Genomic DNA, 25,241 nt, shown 5'->3' on the forward strand with positions numbered 1-25,241 from the left:
ACATTGTTCTAATACTAACATACAGTTTACGGAGTATATTCAGATTTTGTCAATTGTCCCAATAATATTCTATATAAAAATTTTTCCCCTTGAGTTATGTTTAAGTCAGGATCATCTATGGTTTTCATATCTCCTTATTCTCCTTTAATTTGGAACAATTCTCTGTTCTTCTGTTTCTTAACCTTGACATTTTAAAAGATTATAGGCCAGTTATCTCATATAATTTGCCTAATTTCCTTTCTTAGGCATTTTATTTTATTAAAATAAATTTTTATTCCTTAATTTCCCTTTCAGATTTTTCATCATTAGTGTATGGGAATGCAAGAGATTTCTGTGCATTAATTTTGTATCCTGCTACTTTACCAAATTCATTGACTAGCTCTACTAGTTTTCTCGTGGCATCTTTGGGATTCTCTATGTATAGTATCATGTCATCTGCAAACAGTGACAGTTTTACTTCTTCTTTTCCAATTTGTATTCCTTTTTCTTCCCTGATTGCCATGGCTGGGACTTCCAAAACTATGTTGAATAATAGTGGTGAGAGTGGATATCCTTGTCTTGTTCCTGATCTTAGAGGACATGCTTTCAGTTTTTCACCATTGAGAATGATGTTTGCCGTGGGCTTGTCATATATGGCCTTTATTATGTTGAAGTAGGTTCCCTCTATGCCCACTTTCTGGAGATTTTCTATCATAAATGGGTGTTGAATTTTGTCAAAGGCTTTTTCTGCATCTACTGAGATGATCATGTGGTTTTCATTCTTCAGTTTGTTAATATGGTGTATCACATTGATTGATTTGTGTATATTGAAGATTCCTTGCATCCCTGGGATAAACCCCACTTGATCATGGTGTATGAACCTTTTAATGTGTTGTTGGATTCTGTTTGCTAGTATTTTGTTGAGGATTTTTGCATTTATATTCATCAGTATTATTGGTTTGTAATTTTCTTTTTTTGTAGTATCTTTGTCTGGTTTTGGTATCAGGGTGATGGTGGCCTCATAGAATGAGTGTGGCAGTGTTCCTTCCTCTGCAATTGTTTGGAAGAGTGAGAAGGATGGGTGTTAGCTCTTCTCTAAATGTTTGATAGAATTCACCTGTGAAGCCTTCTGGTCCTGGACTTTTGTTTGTTGGAAGACTTTTAATCACAGTTACAATTTCATTACTTGTGCTTGGTCTGTTTATATTTTCTGTTTCTTCCTGGTTCAGTCTTGGAAGGTTATACCTTTCTAAGAATTTGTCCATTTCTTCCAGGTTGTCCATTTTTTTGGCATAGAGTTGCTTGTAGTAGTCTCTGAGGGTGCTTTGTATTTCTGCGGTGTCATAACTTCTCCTTTTTCATTTCTAATTTTATTGATTTGAGTCCTCTCCCTCTTTTTCTTGATGAGTCTGGCTAATGGTTTATCAATTTTGTATATCTTCTCAAAGAACCAGCTTTTAGTTTTATTGATCTTTGCTATTGTTTTCTTTGTTTCTATTTCATTTGTTTCTGCTCTGATCTTTATGATTTCTTCCCTTCTGCTAACTTTGGGTTTTGTTTGTTCTTCTTTCTCTAGTTCCTCTAGGTGTAAGGTTAGATTGTTTATATGAGATTTTTCTTGTTTCTTGAGGTAGGCTTGTATAGCTATAAACTTCCCTCTTAGAACTGCTTTTGCTGCATCCCATAGGTTTTGAATCATTGTGTTTTCATTTTCATTTGTTTCTAGGTATTTTTTGATTTCCTCTTTGATTTCTTCAGTGATCTCTTGGTAATTTAGTAATGTATTGTATAGCCTCCATGTGTTTGTGCTTTTTATGTTTTTTTCCCTGTAATTGATTTCTAATCTCATAGCGTTGTAGTCAGAAAAGATGCTTGATAAGATTTCAATCTTCTTAAATTTACTGAGGCTTGATTTGTGACCCAAGATGTGATCTATCCTGGAGAATGTTCCATGTGCACTTGAAAATAAAGTGTAATCTGCTGTTTTTGGATGGAATGTCCTATAAATATCAATTAAAACTATCTGGTCTACTGTGTCATTTAAAGCTTGTGTTTCCTTATTAATTTTCTGTTTGGATGATCTGTCCATTGGTGTATTTGAGGTGTTAAAGTCCCCCACTATTATTGTGTTACTGTTGATTTCCTCTTTTATAGCTGTTAGCAGTTGCCTTATGTATTGAGCTGCTCCTATGTTGGGTGCATATATATTTATAATTGTTATATATTCTTCTTGGATTGATCCCTTGATCATTATGTATTTCCCTTCCTTTTCTCTTGTAACATTCTTTATATTAAAGTCTATTTTGGGCTTCCCTGGTGGTGCAGTGGTTGAGAGTCCGCCTGCCGATGCAGGGGACACGGGTTCGTGCCCCGGTCCGGGAAGATCCCACATGCCGCGGAGCAGCTGGGCCTGTGAGCCATGGCCACTGAGCCTGCGCACCTGGAGCCTGTGCTCCGCAGCGGGAGAGGCCACAACAGTGAGAGGCCCGCGTACCGCAAAAAAAAACATATATATATATATATATATATATATAAAGTCTTATTTTATCTGCTATGAGTATTGCTACTCCAGCTTTCTTTTGAATTCCATTTGCATGGAATATCTTTTTCCATCCCCTCACTTTCAGTCTGTATGTGTTCCTAGGTCCGAAGTGGGTCTCTTGTAGACAGCATATATATGGGTCTTGTTTTTGTATCCATTCAGCGAGCCTGTGTCTTTTGGTTGGAGCAATTAGTCCTTACACGTTTAAGGTAATTATTGATATGTACGTTCCTATGACCATTTTCTTAATTGTTTTGCGTTTGTTTGTGTAAGTCCTTTTCTTCTCTTGTGTTTCCCACTTAGAGAAGTTCCATTAGCATTTGTTACAGAGCTGATTTCGTGGTGCTGAATTCTCTTAGCTTTTGCTTGTCTGCAAAGTTTTTGATTTCTCCATCGAATCTGAATGAGATCCTTGCTGGGTAGAGTAATCTTGGTTGTAGGTTCCTCCCTTTCATCACTTTAAGTATATCATGCCACTCCCTTCTGGCTTGTCGAGATCCTGCTGTGAAATCAGCTGTTAACCTTATGGGAGTTCCCTTGTATGTGTTTTGTCATTTTTCCCTTGCTGCTTTCAATTATTTTTCTTTGTCTTTAATTAACTTTTGCCAGTTTGATTACTATGTGCCTCGGCATGTTTCTCCTTGGGTTTATCCTGTATGGGACTCTCTGCCTTTCCTGGAGTTGGGTGGCTATTTCCTTTCCCATGTTAAGGAAGTGTTCAATTATAATCTCTTCAAATATATTCTCGTGTTCCTTCTCTCTTTCTTCTTCTGGGACCCGTGTAATGCGAACGTTGTTGCGTTTCATGTTGTCCCAGAGGTCTCTTAGGCTGTCTTCATTTCTTTTCATTCTTTTTTCTTCATTCTGTTCCGCAGCAGTGAATTCCACTATTCTGTCTTCCAGGTCACTTCCAGGTTCTTCTGCCTCAGTTATTCTGCTATTGATTCCGTCTAGTGTAGTTTTCATTTCAGTTATTGTATTGTTCATCTCTGTTTGTTTGTACTGTAATTCTTCTAGATCTTTGTTAAACATTTCTTACATCTTCTCAGTCTTTGCCTCCATTCTTTTTTCAAGGTCCTGGATCATCTTTACTGTCATTATTCTGAATTCTTTTTCTGGTAGATTGCCTATCTCCATTTCATTTAGTTGTTTTTGTGGGGTTTTATCTTGTTCCTTCATCTGGTACATAGCCTTTTCATCTTGTCTATTTTTCTGTGAATGTGGTTCTTGTACCACAGGCTGCAGGACTGTAGTTCTTCTTGCTTCTGCTGTCTGCCCTCTGGTGGATGAGCCTATCTAAGAGACTTGTGGAAGTTTCCTGATGGGAGGGACTGGTGGTGTACAGAGCTTACTGTTGCTCTGCCTGGCAGAGCTCAGTAAAACTTTAATCCCCTTGTCTGCTGATGGGTGGGACTGGGGTCCCTTCTTGTTGGTTGTTTGGCCTGAGGCGACCCAACACTGGAGCCTACCTGGGCTCTTTGGTGGGGCTAATGACAGACTCTGGGAGGACTCACGCCAAGGAGTACTTCCCAGAACTTCTGCTGCCAGTGTCCTTGTCCCTTGGTGAGCCACAGCTGCCCCCCGCCTCTGCAGGAGACCCTCCAACACTAGCATGTAAATCTGGTTCAGTCTCCTATGTGGTCACTGCTCCTTCCCCTGGGTCCCGATGCACACTCTACTTTGTGTGTGCCCTCCAAGAGTGGAGTCTCTGTTTCCCCCAGTCCTGCCGAAGTCCTGCAATGAAATCCCTCTAGCCTTCAAAGTCTGATATTCTAGGAATTCCTCCTCCCATTGCCAGACCCCCAGGTTGGGAAGCCTGGCGTGTGGCTCAGAACCTTCACTCCAGTGGGTGGACCTCTGTGGTATAAGTGTTCTCCAGTGTGTGAGTCACGCACCCAGCATTTATGGGATTTGATTTTATTGTAATAGCACCCCTCCTACCATCTCACTGTGGCTTCTCCTTGCATGTGGGGCATCTTTTTTGGTGAGTTCCAGTGCCTTTCTGTCGATGATTGTTCAGCAGTTAGTCGTGATTCCGGTGTTCTCAAAAGAGGGAGTCTAATTTTTTTTATTGAAGTATAGTTGCTTTACAATATTGTGTAAGTTTTAGGTGCACAGCACAGTGATCCAGTTATACATACCTAATTTCCTTTTGATAGGAAGACCACTGTAGTTATGATGTGTCCTTCTCGATTATTGATGTTTGGATTTTTATTTACAATTCGATACTTCTTTGTCTACCATTTTTCAATTTGGCCCAACCAATTGTTGTTCTTTTTTTCTTCCTTTTCTGCCTTTATCTGAGTTAATCAAATATCTTAAATATTCCATTTTAATTTTCTATTGACTTTTTAGCTGTACCTTTCTATATTTTAAAAATGATTTTTCTCTAAGGATTACTGTATTTTATCACAGTTGAATTAACATTAATATTTACTACTTCACTTAAAAATAAGAACTTTTGAAAAGCATTGTTCCAGTTACTCCCTCTGTTCTTTGTGCTGCTATTGTCAAATATATTAGATCTATTTACATTAAAAATAATTTTAGCTTTACTCAAGCATGTCTTTTAAAATTGGGGAAAGAAATAGTATGTATGTCTTAAATTTTCCTACATATTTACTATGTCTTGTCTTAAATTTTCCTACATATTTACTATGTCTAGTTCTCTCCATTTCTTCTTGTAGATCAAAGTTTCATCTGGTATCATTATCCTTTAGACTGAGGAAATTCCTGTAACTTTTCTTGTGCAGGTCTGTTGGTTGTAAATTCTCTTAGTTTTTGGTTATATGAAAGTGTCTTTGTTACCTTCATTTTTGAAGGAAAATTGTCTTATTTATTATATTCTGCCTGAAAGTTTTTTTTTTTAATATATTATTTATATTTGGCTGTGTTGGGTCTTCATTGCTGTGCACGGGCTTTCTCCAGTTGTGGCGAGCAGGGGCTACTCTTCATTGCAGTACACGGCCTTCTCATTGAGGTGGCTTCTCTGGTTGCGGAGCACAGGCTCTAGGTGTGCGGGCTTCAGCAGTTGTGGCTCGCGGGCTCTAGAGTGCAGGCTCAGTAGTTGTGGTGCACGGGTTTAGTTGCTCTGCGGCATGTGAGATCTTCCCAGACCAGTGCTTGAACCTGTGTCCCCTGCATTGGCAGGTGGATTCTTAACCACTGCACCACCAGGGAAGTCCCATGACAGGTATTTTTTAATTAAAAAATTTAAAAATTGCTTTGAACATGTAATTCTCTTGTTTTCTGCTCTCCATTATTTCTGAGAAGAAGTCAGCCAACATCTGTATCAGTGTTCTCCTATTTACCTATTACAATGTTTCTTTTATTTGGACCAGTTTTGAGTTTTTCTTATTTATCTTTGAATTTTAGTAATTTGACTATTTTATGCCTGTTCTTCTTTATATTTATTCTACCTCCAGTTCACTGAGCTTCTTAGATGTAAGTTTATGTTTTTCACCCAGTTTGGGAAAATTTTGGCCATTATTTCTTTAAATGCTTTTTCTGTCTCATTATTTGTCTCCTGTTCTGGGACTCTAGTTACTTATGTCTTATATTGATTGATATTGTCTCATATGTCATTGAGGTTTTGTTAATTTTCCTAGTATGTTTTTCTCTGTTTTGGATTGGATAATTTCTATTGCTCTCTCTTCAAATTTGCTGGCTTTATGTGGTCTCCAATATGCTGTTAAAGACATGTGGTGATTTTTTTTTTCAGTTCTAAAATTTCCATTTGGTTCTTTAGAATAGATTCAGTTTCTATGTTGAGATTCCCTATCTGTTTATTTGTATGACTCTACTTTCCTTTAGGTTCTTCCCCCCTTTAATTAATTTATTTTAAAAAATTTAATTAATTTATCTTTAAGTATAATTGACTTGCTGTATTCTATTAGTTTCAGGTGTACAACATAGTGATTTGATATATTTATATATTACAGAATGATCACCACAATAAGTCTAGTTAATATCCATCACCATACAAAGTTATTACAGTATTATTTACTATATTTCCTATGCTGTACATTACATCCCCATGACTTCTTTGTCACTGGAAGTTTGTACCTCTTAATTCTCTCCTTTAGGTTCTTGAACATATCTCAAATAGTTGTTTATTGCTTTCGTTCACTAATTTCAGTGTCTGATTCATCTTGGGGCCAATATCTTTTTTTTTTTTTAATTTTCCTGGCTGTGGGTTACATTTTCCTGTTTTTTTCTATGTCTAATAATTTTTATTATATAATAGGTATAGTGAATGATGCATTTCAGAGATTCTGGACTGTGTATGTTCCTCTGAAGAATATTGACTTTTGTTCTAGTAGGTAGTTAACTTGGGTTGACTTGAACTCCAAGCTCGGTCTTCCTTGAGGTAGACAACAGCTAAAATCTCTGCTCAGTTCTTTCTGCTTCCATGTGCTATTGCTGTTGAGCTTCTGGAGTCAGTGTCAGCCAAGAATTTGGTCACAGTTTATGCTCAAGGTTTGGAGTTTATCCCCTCTGTGGTTCCCTTCTTTCCAGGATTTCCTCCTAATTTTAAAGCTGCTCAGCCGCCACCTATGTTCTTTGAACCCTCGAACCAGTAAACTGTGGATTTTTGCCACCCTGTGATATGTGAATTAAGAAGTCCCCTGAGGCATAAAGCCACGGAACCGTCAATCTCACCCAGTGCTGTCCTGGTCTTTTTAGGGGTGACTTCTCTCCAGTTCCTTTTGGGAACTTTCCAATAGTTTTTAAATTTTTTATCCAGAGTTTATCATTGTTATCTGAAGGAAAGTTGGTTCAACCAAACAAATCCACCATTATTGGAAGCCAGAACTTCCCTACCCTTAAATTGTAACAACATACGTGAATTTATTTCCTCAACATATATAGCTGATAGATTTAGCTGTATTTAATATATTTAGCTAATATTTATCCCCCTCCCTCAAAAAAAGTGTCTACAGTGTTAGTAGGATTTTGTTTTTCTTCTTTTGTTTCTGGCACCCAGGGATCCCCAACGTGCACTGATGTTGCTACCTTTTTAACATACAATCTGTCAATTCAGGTGTGTTGTACATGACGTTTGCAGCCACAGCTGACATGAAGCTGTTCTGGGAGGTTTGCTTATCAACTAATTTGACTTTGTGATCAAACTGTGCAGTACTTTGTCTAGTCTGGATTTTAAAATCTTTTAATTATGCATTATATCAAATTTACTGCTGTATGAGTGGAAATTAAGATGTGATGTAGCTTTTATATGTCATAATATTTCTTCAAATAAATCTCTCCTATAAATCATAAAAAAAACCTTGATAAAAACCAGAGCAAAAACACTGACAGATTGGATTTTGTCAAAATTAAAGACTTTTTCTCTGCAAAAGGCACCGTTAAGACTACCCAGCTGATTTCAAGGGATTTTATCTATTTATTTTCTTCAGGGGCTTTTAAACAGAAGTGTGAAGAGCAACAGCTGATAGGAAATGGGCTTGTGTAGGACAGAGGTTTGATTTTGGTCTTGAAAGGACCGTTTTGGCTAATATTCATCGTGTGGTGGAAACAGCTCAGATTGAGATCATGCAGATTTTTGTTTTGTTTTGTTTTGTTTTGTTTTGTTGTTTTGCGGTACACAGGCCTCTCACTGTTGTGGCCTCTCCAGTTGCAGAGCAACAGGCTCCGGATGAGCAGGCCCAGCGGCCATGGCTCACGGGCCCAGCCGCTCCGCGGCATGTGGGATCCTCCCGGACCGGGGCACAAACCTGTGTCCCCTGCATCGGCAGGCGGACTCTCAACCACTGCACCACCAGGAAAGCCCTTGTTTTGTTTTTTTGAAGACAAATTATGATGACATTTTATAACACACAGAAGAATCTTACTTTAAAATGTAAGATTTGCACAAACCCTTTAGAAAATCCATTGAAAAGGTCAACTTTTTGTAATTCAGTGATTTTCAGCTAGAAAAGTGACAAATTGCTTGTGTTGTAATCAGTCATAGGGATGTGTTATAGGTAACTTGTTACAAACAATATTTAAGATACCACAGTTTGAGAATGATTCATTTTTTATGAATTACAGTCTGGTCAAGGTTATCCCCATAAATAACATCACTCTCCCTTAACATCTCAGACACCATCTAGAGAAGGACTATGTCTTTCATGGGTATTTTATTCTTCATATGTGACATTGGGAAGGAATGTTAACGACAGAATTTTAGCACTGTTTAAAGATAAAAGATCTTAGGGAAGTAAGGAATCTAGTTTAAATGTTTTACTTTTTAAAAGTTAAAAGGGAGCAGAAATGTGCCAAAATGTGCCACTTTGTCCTGTGAATTATTTTGAGCTAAAGGCATTCACAATCAAGCAGACTCAGGAAAAGTTTTCTACCTCCTCCTTAACTGCCGAAAAGAATTTAGAAAGGGGGTATGTATCAGGAAGAGAACTATTACCAGAAATATTTTTCTGTATCTAAAAGACTTAGCAGATTTTTTTAAATAGCTTTTATTTTATTTTATTTATCTTATTTTTGGCTGCATTGGGTCTTCGTTGTTGCTCACGGGCTTTCCTCTGGTTGCAGTGAGTGAGGACTACTCTTCACTGTGGTGTGCAGGCTTCTCATTGCAGTGACTTCTTTTGGTGGAGTACAGGGTATAGGCGTGTGGGCTTCAGTAGTTGTGGCACACAGGCTCAGTAGTTGTGGCTCACGGGCTCTTGAGCACAGCCTCAGTAGTTGTGGTGCACCGGCTTAGTTGCTCTGCGGCATGTGGGATCTTCCCAGACAAGGGCTTAAACCCATGTCCCCTGCGTTGGCAGGCAGATTCTTAACCACTGTGCCACCAGGGAAGCCCCTGGATTTGGTTTTGAAATCTGGCCCTTGCTCACTGTTGTTCTGTAAACATGACAAGTTTGGAACAACATGGAGTATGAATAAATAAAACATTTCTGTGTCAGACTTTCTTACTTATAAATTAAGGATGATATTATCTTTCCTGACTACCTTTCTGGGCTCTTTTCTGAGGATGAGATCTGAAAACACTTTGAAGAACATAGCACTAATACAAAGTAAGAGGGATTATTATACTATTTCCACCTGCCCCTCTGTGCTGAGATGAACCAATAACACTGTGTGTGAGAAAAAGACTTAATTAAGATAATTATGACCTGCTCTGTTTATGTAGCAAATACATTAAAAGGAGTCATTTTATTGTTATAATTATGTTGAGTGGACGTTTCACTGAAAACTCTCAAGAGCCAAAGAAGGGGTGAGTTCTGAACACTGTGATAAGTAGAAGTGGGTATGGTATCTACAGGGATGGAAAGGTTGGGGTCAGAGAGAAGGATCTGCAATACTGTTTTAAGCTCCTAAAAGGTTAACACCTACGTTGCATTCATCTTCATGGTCCCTGTCCTGGGGAACCCCTTAACTTTGAGGAATATGGAATTGTTTAAAAATGCATCCACTTGATAGCCTCATCCACCAGAGGGCAGAAGCAGAAGCAAGAGCTACAATCCTGTAGCCTGTGGAACAAAAACCACATTCACAAAAAGATAGACAAGATGAAAAGGCAGAGGGCTATGTACCAGATAAAGGAACATGTTAAAACCCCAGAAAAAAAACTAATGAAGTGGAGATAGGCAACCTTCCAGAAAAAAAATTCAGAATAATGATAGTGAAGATGATCCAGGACCTCAGAAAAAGAATGGAGGCAAAGATCGAGAAGATGCAAGAAATGTTTAACAAAGACTTAGAACAATTAAAGAACAAACAAACAGAGATGAACAATACAATAACTGAAATGAAAACTACACTAGAAGGAACCAATAGCAGAACAACTGAGGCAGAAGAACGGATAAGTAACCTGGAAGACAGAATAGTGGAATTCACTGCTGTGGAACAGAATAAAGAAAAAACAAAAGAAAGGAAGACAGCCTAAGAGACCCCTGGGACAACATGAAACACAACAACATTCGCATTTTGGGGTCCCAGAAGGAGAAGAAAGAGAGAAAGGACACGAGAAAATATTTGAAGAGATTATAGTCGAAAACTTTTCTAACATGGGAAAGGAAATAACCACCCAAGTCCAGGAAGCACAGAGAATCCCATACAGGATAAAACCAAGAAGAAACACGCCGAGACACATAGTAATCAAATTGGCAAAAATTAAAAACAAAGAAAAATTATTGAAAGCAGCAAGGGAAAAATGACAAAAAACATACAAGGGAACTCCCATAAGGTTAACAGCTGATTTCTCAGCAGAAACTCGACAAGCCAGAAGGGAGTGGCATGATATACTTAAAGTGATGAAAGGGAAGAATCTACAACCAAGATTACACTACCCAGCAAGGATCTCATTCAGATTTGATGGAGATATCAAAAACTTTGCAGACAAGCAAAAGCTAAGAGAATTCAGCACCACGAAATCAACTCTACAACAAATGCTAATGGAACTTCTCTAAGTGGGAAACACAAGAGAAGAAAAGAACCTACACAAACAAACCCAAAACAATTAGAAAATAATAATAGGAACATACATATCAATAATTACCTTAAACGTGAAAGGAGTAATTGCTCCAACCAAAAGACACAGGCTCGCTGAATGGATACAAAAACAAGACCCATATATATGCTGTCTACAAGAGACCCACTTCAGACCTAGGGACACATACAGACTGAAAGTGAGGGGATGGAAAAAGATATTCCATGCAAATGGAAATCGAAAGAAAGCTGGAGTAGCAATACCCATATCAGATAAACTAGACTTTAAAATAAAGAATGTTACAAGAGACAAGGAAGGAAACTACATAATGATCAAGGAATCAATCCAAGAAGAAGATATAACAATTATAAATATATATGCACCCAACATAGGAACACCTCAATACATAAGGCAATACTAACAGCTGTAAAAGAGGAAATTGACAGTAACACAGTAATAGTGGGGGACTTTTACACCTCACTTACACCAATGAAGAGATCATCCAAAATAGAAATTAATAAGTAAACACAAGCTTTAAATGACACAATAGACCAGATAGTTTTAATTGATATTTATAGGACATTCCCTCCAAAAACAGCAGATTACACTTTCTTCTCAAGTGTGCATGGAACATTCTCCAGAATAGATCACATCTTCGGTCACAAATCAAGCCTCAGTAAATTTAAGAAGATTGAAATAATATCAAGAATCTTTTTTTTTTTTCCTTGCAGTACGAGGGCCTCTCACTGTTGTGGCCTCTCCCAATGCAGAGCACAGGCTCTGGACGCGCAGGCTCAGTGGCCATGGCTCACGGGCTAGCCTCTCCGCAGCATGTGGGATCTTCCCAGACCGGGGCATGAACCCATGTCCCCTGCATTGGCAGGCGGACTCTCAACCACTGCACCACCAGGGAAGCCCCAATATCAAGCATCTTTTCTGACCACAGCGCTATGAGATTAGAAATCAATTACAGGGAAAAAAACATAAAAAACACAAACACATGGGGGCTAAAAAATACGTTACTAAATTTCCAAGAGATTACTGAAGAAGTCAAAGAGGAAATCAAAAAATACCTAGAGACAAATGACAATGAAAACACGATGATTCAAAACCTATGAGATGCAGCAAAAGCAGTTCTAAGAGGGAAGTTTATACCTATACAAGCCTACCTCAAGAAACAAGAAAAATCTCATATAAACAATCTAACGTTACACCTAAAGGAATTAGAGAAAGAAGAACAAACAAAACCCAAAGTTAGCAAGAGGAAAGAAATCATAAAGATCAGAGCAGAAATAAATGAAATAGAAACAAAGAAAACAGTAGCAAAGATCAATAAAACTAAAAGCTGGTTCTTTGAGAAGATAAACAAAATTGATAACCGTTAGCCAGACTCATCAAGAAAAAGAGAGAGAGGTCTCAAATCAATAAAATTAAAAATGAAAAAGGAGAAGTTACAACAGACATCGCAGAAATACAAAGCATCCTCAGAGACTACTATAAGCAACTCTATGCCAATAAAATGGACAACCTGGAAGAAATGGACAAATTCTTAGAAAGGTATAACTTTCCAAGACTGAACCAGGAAGAAATAGAAAATATGAACAGACCAATCTCAAGTAATGAAATTGAAACTGTGATAAAAAATCTTCCAACAAGGGCTTCACTGGTGGTGCAGTGGTTGAGAGTCTGCCTGCTGATGCAGGGGACACGGGTTCATGCCCCAGTCCAGGAAGATCCCACATGCCGTGGAGCGGCTAGGCCTGTGAGCCATGACCACTGAGCCTGTGTGTCCAGAGCCTGTGCTCCGCAATGGGAGAGGCCACAACAGTGAGAGGCTGCGTACCGAAAAAAAAAATCTTCCAACAAAAAAAATCCTGGTCCAGATGGCTTCACAGGTGAATTCTATCAAATATTTAGAGAAGAGCTAACACCCATCCTTCTCAAACTCCTCCAAAAAATTGTGGAGGAAGGAACACTCCCAAACTCATTCTACGAGGCCACCATCACCCTGATACCAAAACCAGACAAAGATACTACAAAAAAAGAAAATTACAAACCAATACCACTGATGAATATAGATGCAAAAATCCTCAACAAAATACTAGCAAACAGAATCCAACAACACATTAAAAGGATTATACACCATGATCAAGTGGGATTTATCCCAGGGTTGCAAGGATTCTTCAATATACACAAATCAATCAATGTGATACACCGTATTAACAAATTGAAGGAGAAAAACCATATGATCATCTCAATAGATGCAGAGAAAGCTTTTGACAAAATTCAACACCCATTTATGATAAAAACTCTCCAGAAAGTGGGCATAGAGGGAACCTACCTCAACATAATAAAGGCCATATGTGACAAACCCAAAGCAAACATCATTCTGAATGGTGAAAAACTGAAAGTATTTCCTCTAAGATCAGGAAAAAGGCAAGGATGTCCTCTCTCGCCACTATTATTCAACATAGTTTTGGAAATCCTAGCCACAGCAATCAGAGAAGAAAAAGTAATGAAAGGAATACAAATTGGAAAAGAAGAAGTAAAACTGTCACTGTTTGCAGATGACATGATACTATACATAGAGAAATCTAAAGATGCCACCAGAAAACTACTAGAGCTAATCAATGAATTTGGTAAAGTTGCAGGATACAAAATTAATGCATTGCATTCCTATACACTAATGCTGTAAATTCTGAAAGAGAAATTAAGGAAACACTCCCATTTACCATTGCAACAAAAAGAATAAAATACCTAGGAATAAACCTACCTAAGGAGAAAAAAGACCAGTATGCAGAAAACTATAAGACACTGATGAAAGAAATTAAAGAGGATACCAACAGATGGAGAGATATACCATGTTCTTGGATTGGAAGAATCAATATTGTGAAAATGACTATACTAACCAAAGCAATTTACAGATTCAATGCAATCCCTATCAAATTACCAATGGCATTTGTTACGGAACTAGAACAAAAAATCTTAAAATTTGTATGGAGACACAAAACACCCCAAATAGCCAATGCAGTCTTGAGGGAAAAAAACGGAGCTGGAGGAATCAGACTTCCTGACTTCAGACTATACTACAAAACTACAGTAATCAAGACTATATGGTAGTGGCACAAAAACAGAAATGGAAGATCTGTTCGATCTGTTAGATCATAGATCAATGGAAGAAGTTAGAAAGCCCAGGGATAAACCCACGCAGCTATAGTCAACTAATCTTTGAAAAAGGAGGCAAGGATATACAATGAATAAAGACAGTCTCTTCAGTAAGTAGTGCTGGGAAAACTGGACAGCTACATGTAAAAGAATGAAATTAGAACACTCCCTAACACCATACACAAAAATAAACTCAAAATGGATTAGAGACCTAAATGTAAGACCGGACACTATAAAACTCTTAGAGGTAAACATAGGAAGAACACTCTTTGACATGTCTCAGCAAGATCTTTTTTGATCCACCTTCTAGAGTAATGGAAATAAAAATGAAAATAAACAAATGGGACCTAATGAAACTTCAAAGCTTTTGCACAACAAAGGAAACCATAAACAAGATGAAAAGACAACCATCAGAATGGGAGAAAATATTTGCAAATGAATCAACGGACAAAGGATTCATCTCCAAAATATATAAACAGCTCATGCACCTCAATATTAAAAAAACAAGCAACCGAATCCAAAAGTGGGCAGAAGAATAAATAGACATTTCTCCAAAGAAGACATACAGATGACCAAGAAGCACATGAAAAGCTGCTCAACATCACTAATTATTAGAGAAATGCAAATCAAAACTACAATAAGGTATCACCTCACACCTTTTAGAATGGGCATCATCAGAAAATCTACAAACAGCAAATGCTGGAGAGGGTGTGGAGAAAAGGGAACCCTCTTGCACTGTTGGTGGGAATGTAAATTGATACAGCCACTATGGAGAACAGTATGGAGGTTCCTTAAAAACTAAAAATAGAATTACCTTATGATCCAGCAATCCCACTACTGGGCATATACACAGAGAAAACCATAATTCAAAGAGACACATGCACCCCAATGTTCATTGCAACACTGTTTACAATAGCCAGTTCATGGAAGCAACCTAAATACTCATTGACAGATCAATGGATAAAGAAGATGTGGTGTATATATACAATGCAATATTACTCAGCCATAAAAAGGAACGAAATTGGGTCATTTGTTGAGATGTGGCTGGATCTAGAGACTGTCATACAGAGTGAGTAAGTCAGAAAGAGAACAAATAGCGTATATTAACGCATATATGTGGAACCTAAAAAATAGTACAGATGAACCAGTTTGCAGGGCAGAAATTGAGACACAGATGTAGAGAACAAACATGGACACCAAAGGGGGAAAGAGGCAGGGTGGTGGTGGTGTGATGAATTGGAGATTGGGATTGACCTATATACACTGATGTGTATAAAATGGATGACTAATAAGAACCTGCTGTATAAAAAAATAAATAAAATAAAATTCAAAAAAAAAAAAAGGAAAAATAAAGAAATAAAATGGATCTACTTTATTGTGTGGAGCAGAAGGAAGCTCAGAGTGACCCTGCCCCTGGTTGATGGGAAAAGACTCTGTCTGGAGTCTATATTCTTTAATCATGTGGAATTTATTGAAAAAGAAAGGAATGTTGAGAGATGGGGTAAGGGGATAGGGAAGTTGGAGGCCAGAGAAGAATGTGTAACCGGGCATGGATAGGAGAGGAAAGATATTTGAACTTCCTGTCTGATAGTCAGGCAGAGGAAGATGTGATTAGTTTTTGACTGGGGAAGAAACTAAATATAAATTGAGTCCAGTAGAGTGATGGAGGACTTTTGCTGCCTGACTCAGAGCAGGAAGCAAGGGCACAGGCTTCTAGACCTTGTTGCAGAAAGATTGATTCCGACAGCATATAACTTGCATCCTGGTTCCACGGGATAATTGGTTCATGGATGGGCACATGCTTTCACAGCCCTGGACAATGAATTGAAGTTTTCCACCTGAAAGAAGCAGAGGCAGACTGTAATGAGCAGAAAGCTTCCTCCTCCAATCTTAGCTTTCATCCATGGTTCCCAGTGTCCCTATGTAGGCACGACCAGGTCCTCCAACTTGTATATTCTTTCCTTCCTCCCTTCCATCTGCTTCTTCTGGGCCCTTCCCCTGATGAGTTGCCCACTCTTTCTAGTGAGGGACCAGACAAACCACAAGGGAAGTTCATGGGATGGAAGTAACCAAGATCCCTTATTTTGAGGATGAGGACTGAGTGTAAGGGTAGAGAGGTGTAGGAAGACACATATACAGGTCTGCCAACCTGTGAACACAGACTGGTGGACAACTGTTTATTACTTAACTCATGTATTCAATATTTACTAAATGCCTACCATGGGCTGGACATTGTGCTAAGTGCTAGGAATATATAGCCATGAACAAGATAGACACATTCCTGAGCTTACTGTCAATGTCTCAAGGGGCAACCCACACATTTCTTTAATAGGAAGAGACAGCCAATCTCCCTGCCTCTTTTTAAGACATCATAAGCCTGCTGGGAAGGGCCTCTCCCTCAATAGCTGGAATTCTGCTCTTGATTCTTGAAAGGATAAGGTTCTCCTGGATCTCCAAGTTTCTGGGGAATCACAGCTTGTTCCCTCCTCGGCCCCTGCCACCCTATCTCCTCCCCATCAGTACTCAAGCTGGTTGATGTGTTCTCTGGCAAAGACTGGCTCATGAAGTCCCCACATACCTTCAAAGATCTTCTTTAACATGCACTGCTGGGAATTCTGAGTGGAACAGACTCCCTCTCCTTGAAGACATATTCCTTGGTCATTCATATAAGAGCATGTGTGGCAATTTAATACTGGGCCTGAAAATTTAAGATCAGCCTGATGAAATAACCTTAGGATCCAGGTTGTATAGCCTTGAGTCACTCATCTGGGGAGGGATGATGGGCAACAAGTAGGTGGATACAACACATTTCATTTCCTGGTTCTTGTTAGGGATGTGAGGGCTCTGTGTCTGAAAGAGCATATTTTCTCTTCTGTGCCAAAGGAAATGCCTTCATTCTTATTGCTTCATTTATGATTTTCATTAGTGATGAATCCCACATTTATCTCTCTAGTACTGACTTTTATTCTAATTCATCACCCAGTGGCTTCCCGGACATTTATCATCAGATGCCCTTCTGCCGTGTCTAACTCAATAGGAGCAATAGAACTCCTCATGTGACTGGCTCCCTTTCCTACTCCCCATCATACTCTCACTTATCACAAGGCACAAACACTTGCAGTGAAATCTGACTGATTAATAAGCTGTGTTAGAATGCTGTAATGTTGCAAACATTACATCAATTCTCTATTCTCAAAGTGACCTTCAGTCAGGTCAGTTTGTCACAAAGCACAGTCTCTTTGAAGCGATTCCATATTGCCTCTCTACCTCCACTGCCAATTCCCTAATTAAGGAAGCATAAAGTGGAAAAAATATGGGCTTTGGAGTCAGACTTAAGTTTGAATCCAAGGTTTGCTACTTTCTAGCCGGATGATGTAACTTCTCTCGTCTGAAAATTTGGAATACTGCTACTTATGTAATGGGGTGAAATATAAAGTGTCTATGTCTGGTAATAACTTGAGACATTAAAACTTGGATCTTGCTTTCCTTCCTTGAAGAACCCCTTTTGAGTAAGAGCCAAAGAATTGCAGTTGTCCTGGGAACTTATTTCCGGATCTAACAGACAAAAGTGTCAGCATGCTTTACTTTCCATTGATGAAAGAAATGTTCACATATTGAATGAGGTATGGAGAAGTTATTCTGGCTTATACATTAGTTAACTTGAATTTTATGCTAACTAAAACAGCCTCTTTGTGGCCTATTGAACAACTGCTTTAATTATTAGAGAAAAGGTCACATTAACCAGAAGTAAAAAATGTCCATGTTAAAAATAAAGATTAAATACCCCTCTTCATGGGATGCCAGTTCCAGTACTCCATTGATGATAAAACTCCCTTCCCAGGTGCCAAGGCCATACTGTACATGTATGTGCTGGTCTTTTTGTTTGTTTGTTTGTTTTTAACCTTGAAGAAATGTATCCCTGACTTGTTTAATGTTCTTTGTTCTGACAAGATATAGAACTGTGCTGAAAACTCTGCTCCTCCAGAGCAGTTTCTCAGAGTAATCTGGGAAGCTGGCTTCTGGGCTGTAGTCCTCACTTTGGCTCAAATAAAACTCTTTTCTATTATTATTATTGATTGTTTATTATTTCCATTGACACCGTGTTCAAACATGAAAACCAAGATCTACCAGCTCCACTGCTGGACATCTCTTTAGAGGGTTTGCAAAGCATTTTGACATAGTTTGTTAAGAGGCAGATTTAGCATGAAGCTCACCAAAGTTTTCTTCCATGAGCCCCTTCCAGGGGAGCTGTGGGCATCTGTATTCACAATTTCTTACATAGAGTGAAGTTGGAGAGACTGCTGGTACTTTTATATTTGTTTAGTTTTTCTTTAAGAGGGCCCTCTGAACAGTTTAACCTCCAAAGGGCCCCACAAAACCTGGATCTTGCCACCTGGGATTATTGTAAAGAAATGTAAAGAGATGTAAAATGTAAACAGCTCTCTTTGGGAGAGCTGTTTGTGAAGTGTAGGAACTATTCTTTCTTCTAAACTCCTTAAAATTGGTTTTCTGTATGTGTTACCTACTTCCCACCTGAAGTCAAGGATGGGCACCCATCCAAATGTGGCTCACCTGAAATTGTGCTTGAAGGCGGGATGCCTGAAGGCTGTTCACCTGCAGGCCATTCACCAGAAGTCTTTTCACCCGAAGGCTGTTCACCAGAAGGTTGTTCACTGGAAGCGTGTTCACCTGCAGCATGCCCACCTGCAGCATGCTCACTTGAAGCGTGTTCAACCGCAGTGTGCTCACTTGAACCATGCTCACTCAAAGTGTTCTCGCCTGAAGAAGTCTCATATAAAGCCTCACCATCTGAAGGGTTTTCAAGTGAAAAGTAGTCACCTGAAGGTTGCTGAACTGAAGCTTGATGGTCCAGAAAGCCAGGAAGCTCATCAGATTGACCTGATGCTCCTGGGATGGAGAAATAACAGAAGAGAGATGGTAAAGGTGAGAGAGGACGTCTGGATAAAGAGTTCTTTCCTATGGAGCAAGGCTAATGTTGTGGGGTTCCTAGGTTTCTGGGGGCCTAGGTCAAGCTCTGAAGATACTGCAGATGTTGGATGCAGTCAACCAATTACCTGGGAGACCATGAAGGACAGGGGTGTTAAGGAAACACAGAGACCACCTCTGTGATTGAAGGGAAGAATTTTAAGATCCACAACATTTGTGTGGATCTGTGTACCCTGAGTGGGCACATGGGGGCCTCCTCACCCAGCACCAAAAGCACTGTGCCTCCCTGACAGAGCCAACAACAGGAAATCAATGTCCCATCATTCATGTAATCAGAAGTCCACCACTAGCCTCCCTCCAGTTCCTCTGTGGGTGAAAGGTAAGCATGGAGATACAAAGGGGAGAGAAAGCAAATTGTTTCAGTAGCTGAGTAATTCTAGCTGAAACTGAGGGTGGAAGATTTTAAACTTTGGACAAGATAAATTTTAAGCTAGAGATGACAAATATCTAATGAACCCACAAAAATTACCAGAAGGCACTAAGACACCTTTACTTGGCAAGTTCATGTTCTTTCACACACTCAACCCCAATCCATGTGAGTTGGGGACACAAAGCCAAGTTGCTGTTAATTATTAAGATAAAAACAATCTTTGCTTCTATATCCCTGAATTGAGATTCCTTGTGACATATCATTTACACCTACTTTACGGAGTTGTCATGAGTATTCAATAAGAGAAACTGTGAAGTGCCTAGTCCGTTGCTCAAGTGCTCAGCTAATTTTAGTTTTCCCTCCTCCTGACCTTGCATTTGGAATTACAAAACTCTTAGCTGGTCGTTCTGTTCTGACCACTCTCTTCTACATTTAATCCAGCTTATTAGTGGCTGTCAGACAAATATCCTTAAGTACAACTTTCATTTTATTAAGTGTAGCACCAAGCAGACAATTTGATTATTACTTTTTTTTAAAAATTATTACTCTTTGACTGAGTAACTGATTTAGACTGAGTAACCTAGAGAAGGGCGGTGAGTAGACTATAATGACTAAATTATTAATCCTAGCCAAAAGCTGAATTACAGGATCTTTGAGGCCTAAGTCCCCAAAATACTCTAGCTCTGTAAGAATCCTGCAAATATATATATTTGTGTGTGTGTGTGTGTGTGTGTGTGTGTGTGTATGTATGTATTCTGAGTGATTTGAAGACCTTACAATCAATAACTTTCAAAAGGCTAGCATTAGAATACGTTGATAAAGGAAAGGTAAGATTTACTAAGGCTTTAAGGAATTTTTAATTTTAAAAAGTTGTTATAGAAATATCATCTTCTTGACTGATCCTTCAAAAGTTAACAGAAGTTTTAATAAAGAAATTTCTGATACGGAAGGGAGGCTTGAAAAACACACTAATTTCTTTGTCATGCTTATAGTTTATGACTCACTGCCTCACAAAGTGGCTAGGACATACTACCATCTGGTAGCTATGTAGCTACGTTTCTCAGTCAACTTTTGAAAGGCTAAGAAAGCAAAAGACAAAATCTCTGAGAACTGACATTACAGAAAACACTTTGTCATTTAATAGACAGCTCAGAGCTCATGGCCTCTCACTTCTCCTGTAGGAGAAAGGAGGGAACAGAGCCCACCCTGAATGGGGGTCCTGAAAGAGGAAATACCACTGGATGGATAGACCAATGAAAGAGTGGCTTGTAAGGTCTCTGGCCCAGAGCCATGCTGTGTTCTCGGATGACTTTCCAGGCATACCACACTCCCATCTCCTCATGTCTCTCCTCCTACATTAACTACACAAGGATCCCCTACACTCAGTTCACGGGGGCAAACCTTCACTGGACCTCTGCAGAACCCCTAGACCAATCTTCTCATTTCACAGAGCATCAGATACAATGTCAAGTGGCTGAAAGTATTAGGAACGAGACTGTGCTAAGCCAGTCTCTGATGGTGAAGCCATAACTAGGAGGAACCCACCACCGGTTCAGTAGCTCTCAGAGTTGAACTTGTTCAGCTACTCCTAATTCTGAGTTAGATTAGTTTGGGTAACTAAGATACTGGCCTTCCTTCTTCAAGGGCTGAAATGCCTTAAAGGTGCCTCTTACATGTCCACCCAGAACCAAGACAAGAGGACTTACCTCTGGCAGATCCAAGCAGATACAGACTCACTAGTAGAAGACATTTCTTCATCTGGATTTTGGGAGAGAGGGCACCCTGGTGCGGGGCACCCGAGAGCCGTGAAAAAGACTGTGAGCAGAAGCTCCCAGTGCTGAGCCACAGAGTCTGGGATTCTAGAACCTCAGAAACAATCCATGATTCATCACAATGTGTTGTGCTCTGAGGTTCTCATGTCTCCCGATCAGGCAGGTTGGACCTCTGGCAACCCATGGCAAATTGTAGTGTGAAGGCTCATGCACCATGGTATATTGGGGCTCTCTGCCCTACCTTAAAAACTCATATTACCAAAATAACATATACTCTATGTAATAAATTTTAAAATCTATCTACTCTCTTTTTAAAGTGTTCTTGACAGTGAGGTGTGATTAGCTGGTTATTTTTTGTTTGACTCTCTAAATCAGCCTTTTTTCCTTTTGGTCCTGGACCCCAGAAGGATGATCTCTCTTGAGTTGATCACCTGAGTGCTGGTTGGGGTTGGCTTTAGATTGTGTTTAGCCAATGGAAGATTGGAGAAGAGAACACACACACACACACACACACATACATACGGATTGAGATGGAAGTATTTATCCCTCCTATTACCTTCCTGCCACAGTTCTTGATGTGTCTTGATGTGACAGTTTTTGAAGGGTGTCCTCTCTTCCATGGCTTCAGCTCTCCACCAGGCTATGGTTACACGTTTTCCTTCCCCTGCTCCCTCAGGCCTAGGAATGATGATGATTTCTTGCAGTTGCTAAATCTGGATGCCCCAACTTTATTATATTTTTTCCTTAACCCTGCTCACTTCTGCTAATAGTATTTTCATAATGACCTATATCAATCATGGTTTGGGCAGGAAACAGATGGCAAACTCAAATGGGTAACAGGAGAATTTACGTGATATGGACATTGAAAAGGGATCTACAAGACATATTTGAAAGCTGTGCCTTGAGCTGTAAGTGCTGAGAAGATGGATACAGTGAAGCATCCACCTGGTATTAAGCTAGAACTTTTGGGGAATTGGGTGGCAGAGCTACCATAGCCCCCATCTCCTCCCTCTTCCCTGCCCACCTCTCTTGGACCACTTTGTTACATGTACCACTGAATGCTGGATCTAGAATAGATGTATTTGTCACTCTTATAATTATTTAATGCTTGTCTCCCCCATTAGACTTTTTTTTAATACACATAGCAGGCAAGTGTGATGACTTTCTTTTTTTAAATATTTATTTATTTTATGTATTTATTTTCCTTATTATTTTTTTTTTTTTGGCTGCATCAGGTCTTAGTTGCAGCACACAGGATCTTTGTTGAGGCATGCGGGATCTTTTCGTTACAGCCCACCGTCTGCTTGGGTTTCTCTCTAGTTGCGGTGTGCAGGCTTCTCTCAGTAATTGTGGTGCGTGGGCTTAGTTGCCCCACAGCATGTGGGATCTTAGTTCCCCAACCAGGGATCGAACCCGTGTTCCCTGCATTGGAAGGTGGATTCTTTACCACTGGACCACCAGGGAAGTCCCTTCCCCATTAGACTTTAAGCTCCTTGAAAATGGTGTTCCAGTCTGTCTTGATCACTGTTGTATCCTCACTACCTAACAGCATGCTTGACACATAACAGGTGCATTTTTCCTGCATGAAGGAATAAATGAATTATCTTTTCTGGACCTCATTCTACTTCATGGAGAAAGATGTATAGACAGCCCCTAGAGTGGGCTGGCTGAAGATTCTGGGTCAATGGGAGAAAGCAGGACCTCAGGGATCAGAAGTTGCAGAGGCCGACCCTACTTGGCTTGAGTGGGAGGACAAAACTAGGATTTCCAGGTCTGCGGCTCAACTCCTCTGGAGGAGAGAAAGGCATGACACAGAATGCCATCAATAGTTCCTTTTTTTGATGTGGAGTGAGTTAGGAGTTGAGATCACATTCAGTCAGACTTCTGTTGATAGAAGCAGTGGAAATTAGTGGAAAGGAAGAGGTGCTATCTATACCACCTACCAGTTTAGAGTATGCCAGCAGTTCTCTTTGTAATTATCAGAACTTTCTGGGACATCCCTGCCTCACGCCTCCCCAGGAGTGACAATATTAACAGATAAGACCTTAAAGCCTGAATGTTCTCTCCTTAAACCTCATCCTCCAACTTCTTCCTCCCTCTTCTTAAGGTTGTCTTTACAGAACTATACCCCAACCCCACTCAGGCTGACTTTCACTGGGCTCCACTTTGGGAATCTTCTCCCTGTGTCCAGTAGTCTGGCACTTTAAAGTCCAACCTGTGAGTATCTGAGCTCATCATAGAGCTCCATCACCCATGTGGTGATGGAGAATTCACTATGGAACTTGAACAGTTCTGGAGCTAAGACATCCAGAGGTATTCCGGGTCCTGCCCAGATGAGTTAATGCTCCAACTTCTAATGCCCCAAATGAACCAAAGAACTAGCCAACTCAGCCCCTGTAATGTTTGTGACCTGGTTAAAAAAGATGAACTGAGTCAGAGTCTTCTCCTAGAAATATGCAGTTGAAACACAGAGAGACAGAGAAAATTAGCTATGGGGAGCTGAGTTGAAAGGTCATTTAGACTCATGTGCTGAGACCACTATTTGGGGCCAAACGGGGGATAAGTAAGCTGAGAAGTCCGGGAGAAAGTAACAGAGAGAAAAGAGTACAGAGGAGATGAGAGATACCAGGCCTCATTCGGTTTACCTTAACCTTAACCTTAAACGATGGGGAATTAGACATATACATGTCAGAATACACACCACTCAGACTGGGCCTCATGGAGACCTGAACACAGTCTGTGACCTGAAACATTTCTGGATACACAGCAGTTCTAGTAATAGCTATCTGGTAGACCTTTTTTTCTTCTAGTCTTCCTGCCTACGTTCTTACTGCTCTTGTTCTAAACTGACTTTCCTCTACTCTCTATGCTGTGACTTTCACTTACTTATAACTCCTACTGATTCATAACATTTTTCTTTTTTGAAGTATAGTTGATTTACAATGTTGTGTTAATTTGTGGTATACAGCAAAGTGATTCAGTTATATACATGCATACACATATATATTCTTTTTCATATTCTTTTCCATTAGGTTTATTACAAGATATTGAATATAGTTCCCTGTGCTATACAGTAGGACCTTGTTCTTTATTTTATATATAGTAGTTTGTACCTGTTAATCCAAAACTCCTAATTTATCCCTCCATCTCCCCACCCCATTTCCCCTTCGGTAACCATTAAGTTTGTTTTCTATGTCTATGAGTCTTTTTCTGTTTTGTAAATAAGTTCATTTGTATCATATTTTAGATTCCACATATAAGGGATATCATGTAATATTTGTCTTTCTCTGTCTGACATTTCATTTAGTATGATATTCTCTAGGTCCATCCATGTTGCTGCAAATTGAAATATTTCATTATTTTTCTGACTGAGTAGCATTCCATTTATATATATATATATATATATATATATATATATATATATATATATATATATATGTAAAACATCTTTATTTGTTTATCTGTCAATGGACACTTAGGTTGTTTCCATGTCTTGGCTATTGTGAATACTGCTGCTATGAGCATTGGGGTGCATGTGTCTTTTTGGATTAGAGTTTTCTCTGGATATAAGCCCAGGAGTGGGATTGCTGGATCATATGGTAACTCTATTTTTAGTTTTTTAAGGAACCTCCATACTGTTCTCCATAGTGGCTGCACCAATTTACATTCCCACCAACAGCGTAGGAGGGTTCCCTTTTCTCCACACTCTCTCCATTTATTAATTTTAGACTTTTTAATGATGGCCATTCTGACCAGTGTGAGGTGATACCTCATTGTCGTTTTGATTTGCATTTCTCTAATAATTAGCGATGTTGAGCATCTTTTCATGTGTCTATTGGCCATCTGTATGATTCATAACTTTTGCTCACTCAGAGTTTCTGAATGTTCATTACTTCTGCTTACTCATGACTTCTGCTTATTCACGGCTTATGCTGACCCCTGACTTCCCTGATATGT

At 39.3% G+C, this 25,241-nt stretch overlaps 1 protein-coding gene across 1 annotated transcript; it reads right to left on the reverse strand.

Annotated features, from left to right (window-relative positions):
• Positions 1–15,700: 15,700 nt before the first annotated feature.
• ACRV1 (acrosomal vesicle protein 1) lies at positions 15,701–21,270 on the reverse strand. The gene is made up of 4 exons (XM_067747690.1): positions 21,219–21,270; positions 18,708–19,043; positions 16,714–16,833; positions 15,701–15,973 (listed from the first exon to the last, which is right to left on the reverse strand). The coding sequence occupies exons 1-4, from the start codon at positions 21,268–21,270 to the stop codon at positions 15,849–15,851; spliced, it is 633 nt and encodes a 210-aa protein (XP_067603791.1). The 3' UTR covers positions 15,701–15,848.
• Between the last annotated feature and the right edge of the window lie 3,971 nt (positions 21,271–25,241).

Source organism: Pseudorca crassidens, chromosome 9, assembly GCF_039906515.1.
Source record: "Pseudorca crassidens isolate mPseCra1 chromosome 9, mPseCra1.hap1, whole genome shotgun sequence".
NCBI classification, from domain to species: Eukaryota; Metazoa; Chordata; class Mammalia; order Artiodactyla; family Delphinidae; genus Pseudorca; species Pseudorca crassidens.